Source organism: Lolium perenne, chromosome 1, assembly GCF_019359855.2.
Source record: "Lolium perenne isolate Kyuss_39 chromosome 1, Kyuss_2.0, whole genome shotgun sequence".
In the NCBI taxonomy this organism is placed as follows: domain Eukaryota; kingdom Viridiplantae; phylum Streptophyta; class Magnoliopsida; order Poales; family Poaceae; genus Lolium; species Lolium perenne.
The window spans coordinates 257,995,893-258,012,963 of record NC_067244.2 but is presented as its reverse complement, the minus strand read 5'-3'; the positions used below and the strand labels follow the sequence as shown (position 1 = coordinate 258,012,963).

At 48.2% G+C, this 17,071-nt stretch overlaps 1 protein-coding gene across 11 annotated transcripts; it reads right to left on the bottom strand.

Annotated features, from left to right (window-relative positions):
- Positions 1-9,652: 9,652 nt before the first annotated feature.
- LOC139835046 (uncharacterized) lies at positions 9,653-13,379 on the bottom strand. Of its 11 annotated transcripts, none has more exons than XM_071825017.1 (8): positions 13,029-13,379; positions 12,870-12,938; positions 12,249-12,347; positions 12,001-12,143; positions 11,706-11,865; positions 10,745-10,812; positions 10,368-10,653; positions 9,653-9,849 (listed from the first exon to the last, which is right to left on the bottom strand). In XM_071825017.1, exons 1-5 carry the CDS (start codon positions 13,245-13,247, stop codon positions 11,775-11,777), a joined length of 621 nt encoding a protein of 206 aa, XP_071681118.1. In that variant the 5' UTR covers positions 13,248-13,379; the 3' UTR covers positions 9,653-9,849; positions 10,368-10,653; positions 10,745-10,812; positions 11,706-11,774. The 11 variants fall into 11 exon arrangements, 9 of the variants coding, with proteins under 9 accessions (XP_071681118.1, XP_071681115.1, XP_071681116.1 ...); XM_071825014.1 differs by having other exon boundaries at positions 11,661-11,881; positions 13,029-13,377; XM_071825015.1 differs by having other exon boundaries at positions 11,706-11,881; positions 13,029-13,377.
- Between the last annotated feature and the right edge of the window lie 3,692 nt (positions 13,380-17,071).

Sequence of the window (17,071 nt, the reverse complement as noted above, 5' to 3'; positions counted from 1 at the left end):
GCGTCCGGTCACCAGCCCGGTTTCGGACCGGCTGCTCCGGTCCACGGCCCGGTCTGACCGGGCGCCTGACCGAGCGGCCCGGTCAGCAACCGGGTTCTGCGCCTGTGACATCCGGGCCACATCCAGTAAGCCCAGAAGTCTGCCCGGTCATGTCCCGGTCCCAGCTCCGGTTGGAAACCGGCCGGCCGCCGTGGCCCGGTCGGCCGACTGGCTGTGGACCGGCTTGTCCGGCGCAAAATCCGGTTGACCGGGTTTCTCGAAGAATCTGCTGATGTGGCAAGTGACCAACGGCCGTATTTAGAAGAACACTATAAATAGGTCTTCTCCTACCTCTGAACAGTTAGGCACTACACTACAAGCTGTTCTTGAGCTCTCTCTCTCATACTCCATTGCTAGAAACACCAAAAGCCTCAGATCTCCCTCCTCCTCCACCCAAACTCAAATCCCTCCGGGGAATCATTAGAGGAGGACCCGATCTACCGTTCTACCAAGCCAAATCTCATTCCCCCTTGTATTCATTGAGAAGCTTGCTTCCTAGGGTTCCTAGGAAACCCTAGGTAGGCAAGAGGAGTCCGGAAGCATCCGGGCTGTGGATTTGCTCCGGGCAAGATTGTGAAGGTTTGGAGGCTACCTCAAAGTCTACCACAAGTGAGTGAGCTATTCCTTCGTGGGATAGGCTCCGGAGAATAGGGTGAGCCTTCGTGGCGCGGGGAATCCTTCGTGGGACCTCCACTCCTCCAAACGTGACGTACCTTGTTGCAAAGCAAGGGAACACGGGAATACATCCTCGTCTCCGCGTGCTATCGGTTATCTCTAACCGAACTCCTTACTTGTGATTTAACTGCCTGTGAGAGCCTTCGTGCTCGAGTTAGTTGTATTCTCATATAGGTTGCTTCACCTAGTTTGCATTAGGCTCATCTTTATATTCCGCAAAGCCTAATATTGCAAAGAAAGAATTAAAATTTGTAGAAACCTATTCACCCCCCCCTCTAGGTTTACCATCTCTATACTTTCAAACCCGCCTTGCCAGTGGCCCCGTCCGGTCAGTGACACACAGCATGGTTAACCGTCGTCTCCTCGGATTCAACACGCCAACTCAGCTATTTCGCGTCATTACTCACCGGAGCGGCAGGCCAGTGGGCACGCAGCGCGGTCCACCGTCATCTCCTCAGCTTCGAGGCGCCAACTCAACTTCTGCGCACCACACGGCCACTACTTGCCGAAGATATATATTCTCCCGTTCCCCCTTCTTCTTCCTCAATGATCCGCCGACAGAGCGCCCACTCCCTCACCTCCACCGCACTCCACTCTTTCAACGATCACATGGCCGAAAGATTCCCCGACGGCGGCGAGCGGGTTCGGCCTCCATTCCCTGCATGACTGGGAGGTGTGTCTCCTATACGAGGCGAACTACTCGGTGCCGCCCGATTTTCGCGGGCCGCCATCATGGAGGCTTATCATCGGCAGCTTCTACATCCCTCTGACATCGGTGGGCCACGCCATGCTCGAAGAGGAGATCCAGGTCACCCTCTCCGTACTGACAGACGAGGAGCAGGCCCTGCCGGAGCGGTACCCGGAGAACTACACCGCATGGGAGGCCTACTTCCGCGAGCGATACGAGTGGGAGCTCGCGTCATACGAGGGGCCTCCGCCGCCCGCGAGGAAGAACTCCGAGGGCATGTGCTGCTTGTGGAGCGCCCCAGGCCACAACCTCGCCGCCGTCCTGGAGATGCCACCGCGGACTCTGTCATCCTTCTCCCGGCGCCACGGGAGCTCCTCCTGGATGCCACGACGGATGGTGTCCACCTCTTCGTCCTACGGGTCGGTGTCGCGCTCGCGCTCCACGGGCTCTGCGCCGCAAGCAACGCCAACAACCCTGCTCCGCGAGAGGTGCCCGTCGCCTCCGCGCGTCCGTTTCATCCACGTCAAGCGCGAGCTTGCAGAAGAAGGAGCCCACGCTGGCGACCTCCCTCGACGCTGAGGATGGCGCCATCCTCGAGAGGTGCTCATCGCCTCCGCCGACCTCCAGGTGCCGCTTGATGCGGCACTCTCCTGGTCGAAGGCAGAGTGGGAGAAGGAGGAGGCGGAGCGCCAACAGCGGCTGCTCGAGGAGGCAGCGCCGCGCCCGCCGCGTCGTCGTCATCGACGACAACGACGATGATGGGGGAGCGCCATCGCCTCCGCCTCGGCGCGTCGAGGCCCCAGGCCATGGCAACAGCTGTTAGTCGCATGCGACACCGTCGAAGGATGACAGCGGTGGCGGCAACTACACGGCGTTCTATCTCCAGACCGAAAGTTTCATCCATCCGGCGCTAAATAGCGCCAGATTTCGGCCCGGGGAGGCGCCAATGAGTGAAGATGCTCTAAAGTGCGTCTAGATACATGTGAATCTAGATAAATCCAAGTGGCATAGTTCCGGACAGAGAGAGTAGATAGCTTCTCCTCTTGCAAAACACATGTGACTCATTGGTCTTTCATGCACGTACGCAAGTGCATGCATGGCATAAATGGTAAGACAGTGCGCACAACCCTGCTCATGCCCCCATCCGTGCGGTGCGATCGTTCCCTAATCATCCAACGGTTCCGTTTCTTTTGCTCCCCCACCTATCCCTTTCTATGTAGCAAAAAAAGTCACAAATACCGTCTTAATACATGTCTCGTATGCAAGTACGTCTGCCTACATCCTCCTCGACGCTGAGGGCCAATGTGCCATCGGGATGCTCATGGCCGGCGACCTCCATGCCATCGAGAACAGGGACACAGCCTGAGAGGCTGAGACGACAAGATGGAGCCATGGAGGCTGCTAGTTCGTCGCGAGTTCTGCCTTTCTCCTTCCAAAGATTCCAAACGACATAGCAGGCAAGCATCATCGCTGTTTTCCGAGCTTGCTTGGGAACACATTTTTGGGTCTTGACCCACCAGGATTTCAGGGAAGTGGCAGTCTGAGCGACGCTCGCAATGTCGGCATTGGAACTAGCGACGAGGGACCATACCTGCTTAGCGTATGGACACAGCAAGGCAATGTGGGCGGTGGGCTGCAGTTTCCGGATCTTGATCGCACATGCAACAGGTGACAGCGCAAGGCCACCCTCTTTGGAGCAATCTATCCGCTGTCCAATTTCGATTTTGCGGAAGCAACCACATATAGAATTTTACTTTGCCTTCAATCTTAGTCTTCCAAACTGATTTAAGTTGTGGCTTCGGGGTACGTCCAATGAATTGACAGGCATATGCAGAGGAAGCAGAATAATGTCCATCAACAGTTAAGGTCCAACGTATAGAATCTGAATCTTCAGATAGGTTGATGTTCTGAATCATCTCCCAAAGAGTGATAAACTGATGCAATTCATTGTCTGAGCTCGACCGTTGATTTGTAAGGTCAGGGGAAATGTCAGCGACTACCTTGGTTGCTGGATGGATGGAGAAGAAGCTGGGTGAATTTCAACTTCCTTTGACGGACCAATACTCCAATTTCTAGGATCGATATACAATTTGTGTCCATCCATTCTACTCTCTCTCTCTCTCTCTCTGGTAAAGCTAGCTAGCTATGTTTATCTGTGCAACCAGGACGTGCTCAACCACATGCCTGTGCTAATAGGTGTACTACGGCCTATCTTGTGGTGCAGCTTGTCATACACTAGTTTATGTGTCATTTTTCTGATATATTTTGATGTGTGGCCTTTGCCATCCCAGTATGATTAACGTTTGTTTTCACTAAAACATATATGTGATATTACGAGTAGTTTTCAAAACGTCTATTGTCAAAATGGGTGCATGCATGGAATGAGGGGTAATAAAAACGTCTATTGTCAAAAAAGGAGTAGGTTTTCACTAAAATTTTAGATGGAATGCTAAAGTGAAGTCTTTCACAACCTAACTCCCTGAGAGGTTTCAAGCACCTCCGGAATCGACTTGATCGGAGCTCCTGTGCAAAAGTTAACAATATGAATCTCGTAGCATAAAATAAAGACCCTAACAATATGAATCTCGTCGTAGCATAAAAACTATCACTAATAGTATAAAACAATTACAGGTAGTTAATAACTCGCTCTTATGGCATAGAAGAATGGCGTGGTAACGAAATGGTGTATTTAATGATATGTAATAACTATCTCCTAGCATGAAATAATAATGTGTGGCAGCGAAACGGCACATGAACTAAGGGTTAATATTTACACGAATTTAGTCCCGTTTGAGAGCCTAGTATATGGGGGCATATACATAGGTCAAGACGATGCCTAGGAGGGTAATGGGGTCTAAGAGCATCTCCAGTCGCGTCCCCAAAAAAGGCCCCCAAAGATTTTTCGTGCGCCGGACATTTTATTGGCCGTAGTCGCGCGCCCCAAAGGCCCTTTCCGCCCGGCGCAGTCCAATTCGCTGTCCGGTGCCCTGAGCCCATCCCCGCTTCATAGGGAACGCTTCGGGCGCGCTGGACAGAGCGCGAAGCGAGGCGGGGAGTGACGGGCCCGACACTTCATTGACACACGAAAGAAGCGTCGCAACTTTGTCTTAATGGTGACGGAGTGGCAGATGAGACGTCACGTTGGCGCTGCGCCTCCTCCACACGTCGCCGCCATTCGTGCGCCACCGCGCGTTCCCGCTCTTTCTTCCCGCGGCTTCTGGCCTCTTCCCGCGCTTTCTTTCAGCCTCTTCTCGCCTCGTCGGTGCCTATAAAAGGCCTCCTTCGCTCAATGGACGCCACCACAGCCGATGGCATCCCTCTATCCGCCGCGACACATGCCTCGTCGCCCGCACACCACCTACACAATGATGAGCCGCGCCATCGATGGCCAATTGCCTCCACAACCGTCTCCACCTCCACCTCCATCTCCACCACCACCGGAGTTCGACGTCGACCCAGAGCTGGCGGACAACAAAGCGTGGGAGGAGGCGGCGCTAGCGGCCACCATAGAGGAGTTCAACGCCACCACGAAGGAGGAGACGCGCCTCCGCCCGGCAGAGGAGATGGGTGAGCGGAGGCATGCAGAGCAGCTCCAGCGGTGGCGGCGTGCAGACGAGCTGGAGCTGCGGCGACGTGCGGACGAGCTGTAGGAGCTGCGGCACAATGAGGACCTACAGGAGCGGCTGTGGCTGCTGGAGCTGACCAGCAGCTAGGGGAGGAGGCGGTGGCAGCGGAAGCCGCGGCCTAGGAGGCGGAGGCGTTGGCGGCAGCGGTGGCGCAAGTGGAGGAGGAGGACGACGACGACTTCGACTGGCCCGACGACGATGGGCCAGACCCGGAGGAGGTGGCGGCGTGGCGATGGGCGATCGTCGAGTTGTTTGAATCGCAGAATAAGCTGCAGGATGACGCTCCTTCCCGCGAGGAGGACAACGATGCGTGGGTTCACCATGGCGTCGAACACTCCCTCCGGAAGGAGCAACCCCAGAGGGAAGGCGACGAAACGACGAACGAACACCGGCGTCTTCTCGTCATGCTCTGTAGGGAGAGGCGGTAGGCGGCGCATGAGCAGCGGCGGAGGGGAGGCGATGAGGTCGTCGAATGCACCGCCGGGCGGCTAGTAGGCTAGGGTTAGATGATCTAGCCGTTTTCATTCAAACTTGTAAAATATAATCAAATTTGAATGAATATTTTTATTTTCATGCATCTTTATTGATTTGAGGCCTCTAAACGCGGTGGCAGCAGCGCTCCAAACGTGGCACCAAGCAACAACGTGCCCCAAACGCTCGATCGGCCGACGCGATTTAGGGGATGCGACTAGAGATGCTCTAAGATGGCTTCGACCGATGGCGAGAGTAGCATGTTTGTTATGACGTGGTGTTGTTTTCATCTACTCCAACCGTCGGGTAGTCAGTGCAATGAGTCGCCTTTATCGCCTATGCTTGATCTGCAGCGTGCGGGACACGGGCGACTCAGGAAACATTCTTGTTGCTCACACGTCGTCCCGTCCGCTTGGCGAGCTAGCCTATCGCTGAGACAGACACAGAGTTCAAGCTAGCCGGAATAATGGCACCATGGCTATTCCATCCAGAGTGGCAACATAGGTGTTATCGTATGTGGATATGGTTCTCACACATATGAGCAAGCCGAACGTGGATATGGTTCTCACACATATGGGCAAGCCGAACGAGACACCAAGGGCGACCACGTATGTCCGGCCTCCGGTGGGCTGCTCCGCCTGAGGGTGTTATCTGCATCAACATCGACACTGCTTTGTTTCCGGGAGAGCGTCGGATGGGCTGCGGGGCCGAGGCGTTGGCGGTAAGGAGGGCACTAACCATATCCAAGGAACATGGTGTCTCCAGGGCTGTTTTGGTCTCGGACTGCCTCTCTCTGATACAGCGCATTGCCTCAAGACAACCTGATCGTTCTACTCTTGGTACGATAATAGCTGACATCAAATCTCTAGCGTCGGATTTCGAATCATGTACGTTTAAATTCACTCGTCGTGGACTGAATGTAGTGGCACATAAATTGCTCGATCTGCTGAGCCCCTGGTTTCTAATATTCCGGTAGGTGTGATTCCGGGTTACAGTCGGGGTGAACTATGTAATGATGTTATTTGATCAATAAAGTGTCATATTCTCTCAAAAAAAAGGTACATGCAACAGACAAATGCTGGTGGCTTCAAAGTAAACGGTTCAGGCATCACGTAAATCATGCCATGACATTTACATGCTATAATCAATTATGCATGCATGCCTACTACGGTAAACCAAATGGCTTTAAAACGGCAAATATTCATTAACCCGAACTTTTGGCTCACGGTTGCTACCCTCTCCGATAAATCAACGGCCCAAGAATGCCTTGAGATGGGCCTACTAAAACAATAACAAATTGGCAAAAAATGATTTTATTCACAACTAGGAAAAATGCCGGTGCGTTGCACCAGGAGAGAAATACAGAATGCAGCATCATGGTGATATCACAAAAATATACCAAAAGATGTAATATCATAACTATACCCGAGCTTGCTACGGTTGACTTTCACTATCAAAAATCAGTTTTATTAACTGGATGAGCGTTGTTAACGGGAACAAAGGCGGCCTTAAGATAAAAGTATGCATGCTATCTTTTACAGAGGTAAAAAAAACATAAGCAATCTGGGTTCACATATTATCAAACAAATCAAAATCATGCAAAGAACTCTAACAAATGAGAGGATATTAGTCCCGGAAAGCATTCCTGAAAATTTCAAATTGATAAATTGATTTAGTTTTAAAAATTACTTGATGCTTCGAAGCTCTAGATTTATTTTAAAATTATCAAGAAAATGCATAGATCGTTTGTCAGCAACAACTCATATCTACATGAATTGATGTATTCCTCTAAAACGATTGTGAGACTTAGGAGTCAACCATGTACACACGTAGTAACTCTTTTTCCCGGTTGAATTGATATTCTGTGTCTTTTTCTTTCTTCCTCTTAGGTGAATGAATAATAAAATTTTCAGTGCAGACAAAGCTTGATGGGCATCAAATTTGTACATAGGAACGTTACCATATTTCAGTGATCATTGGATTTATATCCTACGCCGGGTGTGCAGCATGTAGCTTTACAAATCTGCCGCAAGCATAGTGCTGCATGTCCTCTGAAACATGCCCGCCGTAAACTTGCCAAATGAGACATGCAGTCGATGGTACCATCTTTCCGACTGAAAATTAAACTGCTTCTAGGACAACTATATCCAGCTGCATCTCTCTCCTAATTGCTTCTTTTGGTACCAGCTTGTCGTCCGCTTCCGTAGCCTTCCAATGAACGGGTTAAAAGTTGCTCCAATCCGTTCCAGCAAAAGCTTGCAAGTTGCAACCCATGTCCATCTCCTCATCGAATCGGCCCAAGCACTGGATAGTTGGTGGCGCCGGTGAACATGACCTGTACCGTGGCCGGAGTTCGTCGTCGCGCCCGTGACCATGACCTGCATGCTGAAGGAGTCAGCGTGAGCAGGATGACATGTGAACTTTCCACACGATAAGAATTAAGAAACACGTCATGCTACACCAGCGACGCCGCCGTTTGCTGGCCTCGCCGCGGCCGTCAACACAGGAGCTGCACAGCGTCAGGATCCTCCCAACCGAGGCCATGTCTTGTTCTGCCGTACCTCGTCCGGACGTCACCGCTAGGGATGTTGTGGTATGGCCTTACGGTGCTGGACATACGGCAAGGCCGCCTTGGCCGCTTCCTATTCCTTACGAGGCAAGATCAGCAAGCCAACGCCGGCGCCAGCTCGACCCGGCAGAGGCGCGCTCTGATCCGAGATATTTGGACGTCTCCAATCTCGACGTAAAGAACATTGTGGTTGGCTATCAAGCCATGGCGCGCGAACCACCGCCGGCTTGGACTCGTCGAGCAGCCCGACCACGTCCTCGTTCGACGCTTGTGTGTAGTAGTCGAATCGAGGGACTGGGGAGATACGCTGAGGCAAACGAAGTTTGAGTCCTGCCGTGTACGTGCTTTACGATACAATGGTTAGCTATTTGAGAACGCTTGATCGGGTTTCAGCTGGACTCGACTCCATACTCGGCCCGGTTCAGTAGTTTTATTTTCGTAATCCCTAACATCGGAGCTAAGACAACTCACGACGGATTGGTCAAAGGCGCCTAATCACGTGGACGAAAGCGCAAACAACGGACGAAACCAAGAAACCTTAGCTCCTTTATTATTAGGTATATAGATACATGGCAATAACGTCTCCACATACCTGAGCTTGCATTATAGGGTTGGTCCCACTACTCCCACCGATGCGTTAGCGTGTGTCTCAAGCTTCACACGGCCAAGCGACACACGCGGCGATGCAATCAAGCAAGAAACCACAGGACGAATGCATGTTCTAGGCACTAGTAGTCCACGATTACGAGGAACACTTGGATATGAGATTACGGGCAGTATCTAGGAGCTGATGTGGAATTAGGACCCGTACTAGTCATGAGCATTAATAGTGCAACACCATTTTATCTGGTGCTAGACAAGGAGCACTACTACCAGATGTGCAATAAGAAGAACTACTAGTATTAAATTAGCAAACGCTATCACGAGCAGCAGCTAAATTAACAAGCACAAACAAGATTAGCAGCTTCAAAATCAGACGCAGGGTTTATCATGTCGCTTGAAATAATGAAGAAGGATGGCAGCTAGAATAAAGAAGATATCATGTCGCTTGAAATAATGAAGAAGGATGGCAGCTAGAATAAAGAACTATGCCAAAACAGCTACCTCCGACTGCCATATTGACCATTTCACCAATCGATAGCACAGAACATTGAAAGCTCTGGGCCAAATGGTACGGAGGCTGAAAAATTACGAGCCTTAAGAATGAGCCTGGGAAAAATACTAGCCTAAAAATACGAGCCAAATGGCACGACAAACATTGAAAGATCAATACCAAATTATTGTAGTTGTCCCGGGACAGATGTGATGCAGAGACGGCAGTGAAGGGAGCACCCATATGCTCCTCTGCAATTCCCAAATATTAATGAAAGAGAATTACGTAGCAGGAAAAAAGATCTTTGAGAAAAGTAAAGAATTGTTGATTCCAGAATGAGCAGTTCATCTTAATTGTTAGTAGCTAGAGTGTTAAAAAATTCCCTTCGCAAATCTTTAGACAGATAGCAAATAATATAGCACGATCAATTCATCATCAAAACGATATTAAGGCATATATAGCAGATTTCAACTTAAGATTTAGACTCCAGATTTCAAAAATCACAATAGATCATTAACAGTCCAGGATATGAGTCCAAAATAACAGGTCCACCACCAATACAAACGAAGCTAAACCTTCAAACATAAACTCGAAACGCAAACTGGCAGAGTTCAGCTTCCATTTCCCGTTCTTCCACCCTTAAGTCATGAACCAGACAGCATCCTCCTATGCTCACAGGCTTCTAAACCTGCAATTAAGAAACATGAAGTATGAGTAGTACAAGAAAGGAAATGTCGTAGCATTAAAAATTAAATCAATATCACAAGTAGAAGTGATTTCAAAGCATGAAACAAAAACAGATCATAGTATAGCTATAATTATAACCACAAGTAGAGATGATAGTTCTAATTGAGCTTCTAAGCATGAAGGAGCTTGCAGGCTAGCTTACTATTCTTCTCATAAAGCATAATAATGCAAAATCGGGGGAGCAAACAGAAAAGATCACATATGCACCCACATAGTCATAAAGTCTGCCACAGAGATCCTTCCCTCTAGCAAGTAGCAACTGAAAATACTATCCGATTTCAAAAGAAGCAACACATGTAGATCGGGAAAACTACTACAGTCAGTGCCCCCACACCACCGGAATTAGTCCTATTCTGCTACTGCAGTCAACCAATCAAGTAAATGCTACAGTAGTCTCTACGCTCAATCAGTCATTCAGTTGAAAAATGAAGTGAAGCAAAGCCAAAAAAAAAAAAATACTTTTTTGCTTGTTCTGCAATGTATCTGCAACCGCAAGCATCGCAATCTGGAATGGGCTTGGTCATGTGAGGTAGACACCTTGCCACCCCTGGCTCCAATGCTGAAGCTATCCTAGCCAGCCTTGCACATGTCCCTGGATAAGTGGTGGGCAGCTGCAGCTCAGGCAGGCAACCACCAGCTCTCCCTTCGTGCCTACCACCAACATTCCTGTGCCGCGGCGAACTACTACAGCCTCCCTCCTGTCATTGCCGAGCGCCACCGTCGCACCGTTTTGCTCGTCCCCAAACTGCAACCAACACATGATATGAACTCAGCTATCAGACGCAGTCCAAAAAATCGGAGGATCTTATGGCCTCTAAAAGCATAGTATAGTTTACCTTATATCTGGCCTGCACTGCTGAGTGGAACCAGTGGATGACATCCGCTCGACCACCAAATCATGGCCCTATCAAGTCAAGAGAAAGCAAGCCAAAAAGTTTTAGATATCACCATGTTCTCCAAGATGGCACAAATTCAGAAATGGCCAAATTCAAGTGCCAAACAAGGCATGGTGCTAAACTCATAGGCACATTGTTTTCCAAGATATCACTCATCGGCACAAATACAGAATTGGCCAAATTCAAATCCCAAACAAGGCATGGTGCCAAACCAATGTATATCATTTCCGAACTTTTGCAACAAAGAGTACAACTTCCCCCCAACGATTCGCACAAAAATAAGAGTACAAGTTTGAGCTTGAGCACAAGATGTGGCAAGCAGGAGAAGTGACAAATGGTTACAAAATGTAAGTTCGATTGATCTGGAGCACAACACAGTAACAGCACCCCCCTCTACCTAATCAGCAAGTAGCAGTTGAAAAATCCTTTCTCGCTTCCAAAATAAGAAGGACCTGCAGATCACGAGTACCTACAGTCTGTGCTTTTTTGCAATCAGTAGAAAAGCAAGCAATACAGCACAACACTGCAATGAACACATCAAAGTGACTAAGAGTCATCTTGTGGCCTTCGGCTTTGACAAAATATAACACAACTTCTAAGGAGCTGTAAGCTCAAGATGCAATAAAAGGGAGACCATCAGAGGCTTGTTGCACCAACTGACGGTACCTCCCTGAAACAGTACGCAGTTACAGAACGAATAACAAGCAATAGGAGCAGATCACGACCAACTGCATCCCGCTGGGAAAACAACACTCAAAAATGGTAATAAGCAGTAAGAGGAAGCTGCAGATGGCATCGCTGCACGAGAGAATGAACACGACAACCGGCTGACACGGAGAACGCAAGTAACTCTTACCAACCACGAGTAGGCGAGCAGAGTGGGTAGTGGACTGGAGCTCACCAGAGGGTATTTGGAGGCAACGTTGCGGCGCAGTGTACCCGGAGTCGAGGCAAGAACTGGGCGAGGTACTCAATGAGTTGGCGCTGCTCTTGACTGAGACCTGGATGCCCTTGTCGGGGCTTGGCAGCAGCAGCAGCAACAAACATGTTTGTTTAAGTTGCTGAACACACATGGTGCTGCATAGAAACACGAGTATTACCACGGGTCAGCTAATAAGCAGGATGCGGACACACGATGTACAGTAGATATATTTGCAGCTGGGTGAATTACGGGGCACACGAGGTGGGAAACGGACCTTTTGCGGGGGCTCAACGGCGTCTCCATGGGCCACCACCCGTCCTCCACGAGAAGGATACAGACAAGAAGGATGGAAATTAGATGATTCCAAGTAGTGACATGAACGAACCCATTGCAGGGCTGCTTGAATGGTGTCTGTTTCTTCATGCAGAAAAAGGGAGGATGGAAAGGGTGGTGAGGGCAAGAAAGACAAGCAATGTAAAAGCTGAAGCATTAATTCAAGGTTGAGGTCGGAAGGGTATTTACCAGAATCAATGGTACTGCAGGTCCTTCAGAGGTTCCCAGCAACGACACTGATGTTTTGGAGAAACTGGAAGCATTTGCAGTCCTTGATGCAAGCAGTGTCTGAGATGGAAAAGTTGATGTCATGCTCAAGTATATGTATGCATAAGCAACAGCAAGAAAGATATAATTAATGGTCAAGTTATGCAAGAGATGGATGTATTCTTCCCTGAATTACGTAGTTTCCTTAATTAAGGAAATTTGCATCAACCGTGCAACAGAAGCAATGTAAAAGCTGAACAATTCAAAGGCTGAGGTAGGAAGGTATTTACCACACAAGGTAACTTGTATCGTATCGTGGTACTACTAATTAATTGGTAGAGCATTTTACAGAGAAGTTGACGTCATGGTCAGCGACATATACAGACACAGCAAGGTCAAGTTATGTAGTACAAATTAGAGGTAGAGCATTTAGAGTAGACGGATGTATTCCCCGATTTAATTGCGAGATTTGCATCAACCGTGCAAGGCAGGATAGATGATGGTTGAGTTTTCGGTGTGAGCAAAAAGAACAAGAGTATTGAGGTGCAGATAGGCTAAAGAAATTAGTGGAGGCATGGAGAGGTGCAGGAAGGAAGGAAGGACCTTGATGAGGACGGCCTTGTCGGAGCAGAAGAATGTGCTGGTGGTGCAGAAGGAGTCGTGGTCGTCCGGCTGGTGAAGAAAGAGGCAGCATATTTGAGTCCCGTAATAATTTGGGGAAAAAAAGAGAAGAAATTTTGCAAGGGGAGAATCGGTTCATACCATCAGCTTGTGTGGAGATGGTCGCCGGAGCTCTAGTTTCCGCGGACGGCGAGGTAGTCGAAGGGGGTGGACGCGTGCGCCGGCCGCGTCGGCGTCCCCTTGTTCCCTTGGGCCGGTCGAAGCCCTGGCCTCCATGGCGGCGGCCGCGGGGAGAGTGCCGTCGACGAGCATCGAGGGCGGCGACTGGTGTATGGTCCGCCGAGTTGGAGGTGGATCCATGGATGTGGTGGGTGGGAGAGCGGCGGCGCGGGCGGTGGAGAGAATGGGAGTAGAGAGGAGCAGCTAGGGTTGGATGCCTTCCTTGTGTGTGAAAGAGGCGCGTTGGATGGATGGATGGCACTGGACGGTTAGGAAAATAATACAGTACGTAGAGTAATACTCCTCTGCACTCTGGAGATTCGTTCGTTTCTTTTCTTTTCTCCCTCCTCTTCTTGAAAGAAAGAAAGAAAGAAAGAAAGAAAGAATAGAGCGCGGATTTGTTTTGACTGTTTGTGTCTGTGTCTGGTGAGCAGCAGGAAGGCGCACCAGGGATCGCTTTGGCTTTGGGCTTCCGTTTCCCCCACCGCGCACGTGATAGACCCACCGAAACCAAACAAAGGTACGGGTCGCGCCACTCGCTGAGAAGGACAGCAAGGCGGCGGTCACGGCGATGCCCAGCGACGGGATGTGGACCAAGCGGGTGCCAAGGCGGAAGCACCAGAAGCTGCTGCTCCCCGGGGCGGCGGCGGCGCAACAGGGCGCGTCGGAGTTCGAGAAGCGGCTGGTGATGGAGATCTACAAGTCCATCGTCGCCTCCAAGGAGCTCACCACCATGCTCCACTCCACCGCCGCAACCGCGTCGTCATCAACCTAGCTAGCTAAGCATCATGTACCACTGCCGTGCGTGTCTGTGTCAACAACGAGCACAGCTGCATGTCGATCTGAAGCGAGGTTTTCAAGTTCGTTTGCTCGCTTCCCTTTAGATTATTGCTGCTACGAATTACTCAGTGGAGTAGTAATTAAGCAGTCGTAGTACCGTGCTATGTGTTCGTCCCATGTAAAGCTGTAAGAACGAGAGAAATCCCAACCTGTTCAAAGTAGTACCAAGGCATCCCAAGTTTCAAATGCCTCCACCATTTGGTCTTGTGCACGTTACTGTCAAGGTAATCTTTTCCATGGCTGCGTTCATAACCATCCGTATCGATCAGACGTCGAATTGTCCGACTTCAGGACCATGTGTTTTGACTGGAAATGCTTGGGAATTTCCAACACATGCGTTTGACAATACAAATACAGAGAATATATATACGTCATGGGATTCTTATCCCTGATGGATATTTCACTGTCAACTTATGCACGTGGCTGCGTACGTACTAGCGGAATGGCAGTAGTCGTGTACTTGTATCGTTCATCTAGAAGAGAAGACTAGAAGCATAGCAGTACGACACGACACGAGTCGGTTGAGTGTTGAGAAACTTGTGGTTATGATGCATTGATATGGGTGTGCGCTCTTACGTAGTTCGTCAGGCCTGTCACGCCTGTCTTTGATACATCTCGGTACGAGTACTCTGTGGTCCACTAACTGCAAAGTGTCAACATGGATCCATGGGGCATGCCCCGAGTTTACCGATCTCCGCAAAGTGTTTTGGCTCGCATGTAGATATACTCCCTTCTTTCCAAAAAAATCTTCTCAACTTTTCCTAGATAAAGATGTATCTATAACTAAAATATATCTATATACATACGAATCTAGATAAAGTTGAGAAACTTTTTTAACGGAGGAAGTACATCTTATAAAAAAATACATATTAAAATGTTGAAAAATTTCAAAAATATATCCTTGGATGTACAAATTCTAGTAAGTTGTCAAATGAAAAGCTGTTTGAGCGTCAAAAGTTATCTTTGTGCACATGCCACACGAAAATTAGCGAACAAACATAAAATGTTTAGATACACAGCTGACATTTTTTTCGGATATTTTTAGCATCATAATATATGTGGCTCAGATAGTGGGTGCATCGAGTGAAAGTGGATTTCCACCAATTTAATTCCTTTCACCACTCTTTTGGACCTATTGTGATTTCTGACCCTTGTGTGTTTGGGTTTGTCAGATATTTGAAAATAAAAGAAATAATTTCATTTTTTCCCTCTAGTTTTGCATTTGTAGGGCCACTAGTTAACTTGTCAAGTGAAAATTCGACTAGATTACCTCTATTAGAATATTGGATCCTTGTTTTCTAGTGCATGACCATTAAGCAAGGTTTTCTAGTGCAAAATTTTGGGCATGGTTGTCAATGCCGCCCTCTAATCTTTACACTTTTTTCCATGCCTTATCGAAGTGACATGTTGGTACTATCTAAAAGAAAGCAAAATGCTAAACCATGTTCAAGGTTTCCCGCATGGAATATTTCAATAGAAATTACACTAAATGACGTAATAGTTGTCACAAATGCACCTTGCGCGATTAAAAAAAAGTGGAATTTACTATACATTAATGGTCAATGGGAGCTTTTATGTCTTTTGGCCGGCCTCTGATTCGAGTATGCACTTCAATCAAATTTCAAACATTTGAGTTTGCGTGAATTTACTCCATGCACTCCTAGATTTGGCATCATAACTGCTTTCTCATTTATCTAGTTTTCGTTTTTAAATCTTGGATACCCCCCCCCCCCCCAATTGTTTGGATTAACATAAATCAAAGGCCATGGTTCCTCAATCTCCACGTATATACGTTTTGAACCTACGTTGAAAAAAAAAATCAAAAATTTGATTGTTAGTATTGTCTTTGTTTAGTTCAAAAATCGATAATCATATATGCATATTCATCTCGGAAAGTATTTTATGATACTCTAACTTTACTTGTAATTTGTACTTCCAAAATAATACCATGGCAATGCTGATCACACATTTTTAAACTCTATTTCTGTAACATAACTTACTTGTGAATTAGAGCTAGCGTAACTTACGAGTTACGAAGGACTCATTTGACTTCAAAGGTTCATATTCCATGGTGCATCATGGATGAACTTGAAGTTTTCACTTAATGAACTTGACCTTTGAAATATATGCTTACGTTTCATTTTATAAATAAAGAAAATACTATACAAGATTTTGAAAAAGTAAAATGTCTAGAGCAACAACATAAACATGCCCATCATCAGGTAGAAGAGAACATGCAGAACATTAAAAAAAGTACAAGTTTTACGGTAATTGGCATTTTTAATAACCGTCCATCCACTACGATCTGACGGTGGTGAATAGACGCAACCACACTGACGAAACTAAAAATATAGGAACGGAACCAAAATCTATGGGACCGGAACCTATAATATATTTTGCCAAAATTATAAAAAACGAGCGTTCTTTTGCGTGATTGAAGCATCAGATGATACTTCACGAATCTGAAAGCAATTGAACATATCCTCTGTCTCACGTAATTATCCTCTCTCTCTCTCTCTCTCACGTTCAGTGTCTCTCTCACCATTCATCCTCTGCTCTCTCCCGGCGATCCCCTCCTGTCGATATCTGTGACGAGAGAGCAGCATGGAGGCAGAGGGATGAAATTCGGATTCCTTCCACTGTGGCCCCATTCTTGCTGCCCCGTTTTCTCGCCGTTCTTCTCTACACAGACGGGCAGATGGCTACGGGATCGAGTTCGGCGAGGCTGGACCTGGAGGAGGTGAACCGTTGTCCGGGTGGGCTCAGCCCTTCCATGGATCGAGTGCCGCACGCTAGACCTGGGAGAAGCGCTTGGCAGCAGCAGCGGCAGCGTTGGATTTGAAGGACACGGGATGTCGGCGACAGCATTGGATTTGAAGGACACGGGGCGGCAACGGAGCTAGGTGAGGAAGGAGCGGGCGGCGGCGCAACTTCAGATCTCCGGTAAGGCTGTCTTCCTCATCTAGCTCGGAACAAGACAGACCAAAATTTAGTAGAACATCCTCTGCGGTTTTCTCGATGTTCTATCAAAATTCAGTTAGTGTTTGTATCGATTTCCATCTAGAACATGACATGTTGCTGCTGGAAATTCAGTTAGTACGAATGCTCACAAACAATTTATAAAT

Coding starts and splice junctions, on each gene's coding strand:
- LOC139835046 (XM_071825009.1), bottom strand. CDS start 13,247: ATGGATCCACCTCCAACTCGGCGGACCATACACCAGTCGCCGCCCTCG. Junction 12,939..13,028: donor CATCTCCACACAAGCTGATG/GTATGAACCGAT, acceptor TTTCTTCACCAG/CCGGACGACCACGACTCCTT. Junction 11,882..12,000: donor CCGTTGAGCCCCCGCAAAAG/GTCCGTTTCCCA, acceptor GTTTCTATGCAG/CACCATGTGTGTTCAGCAAC.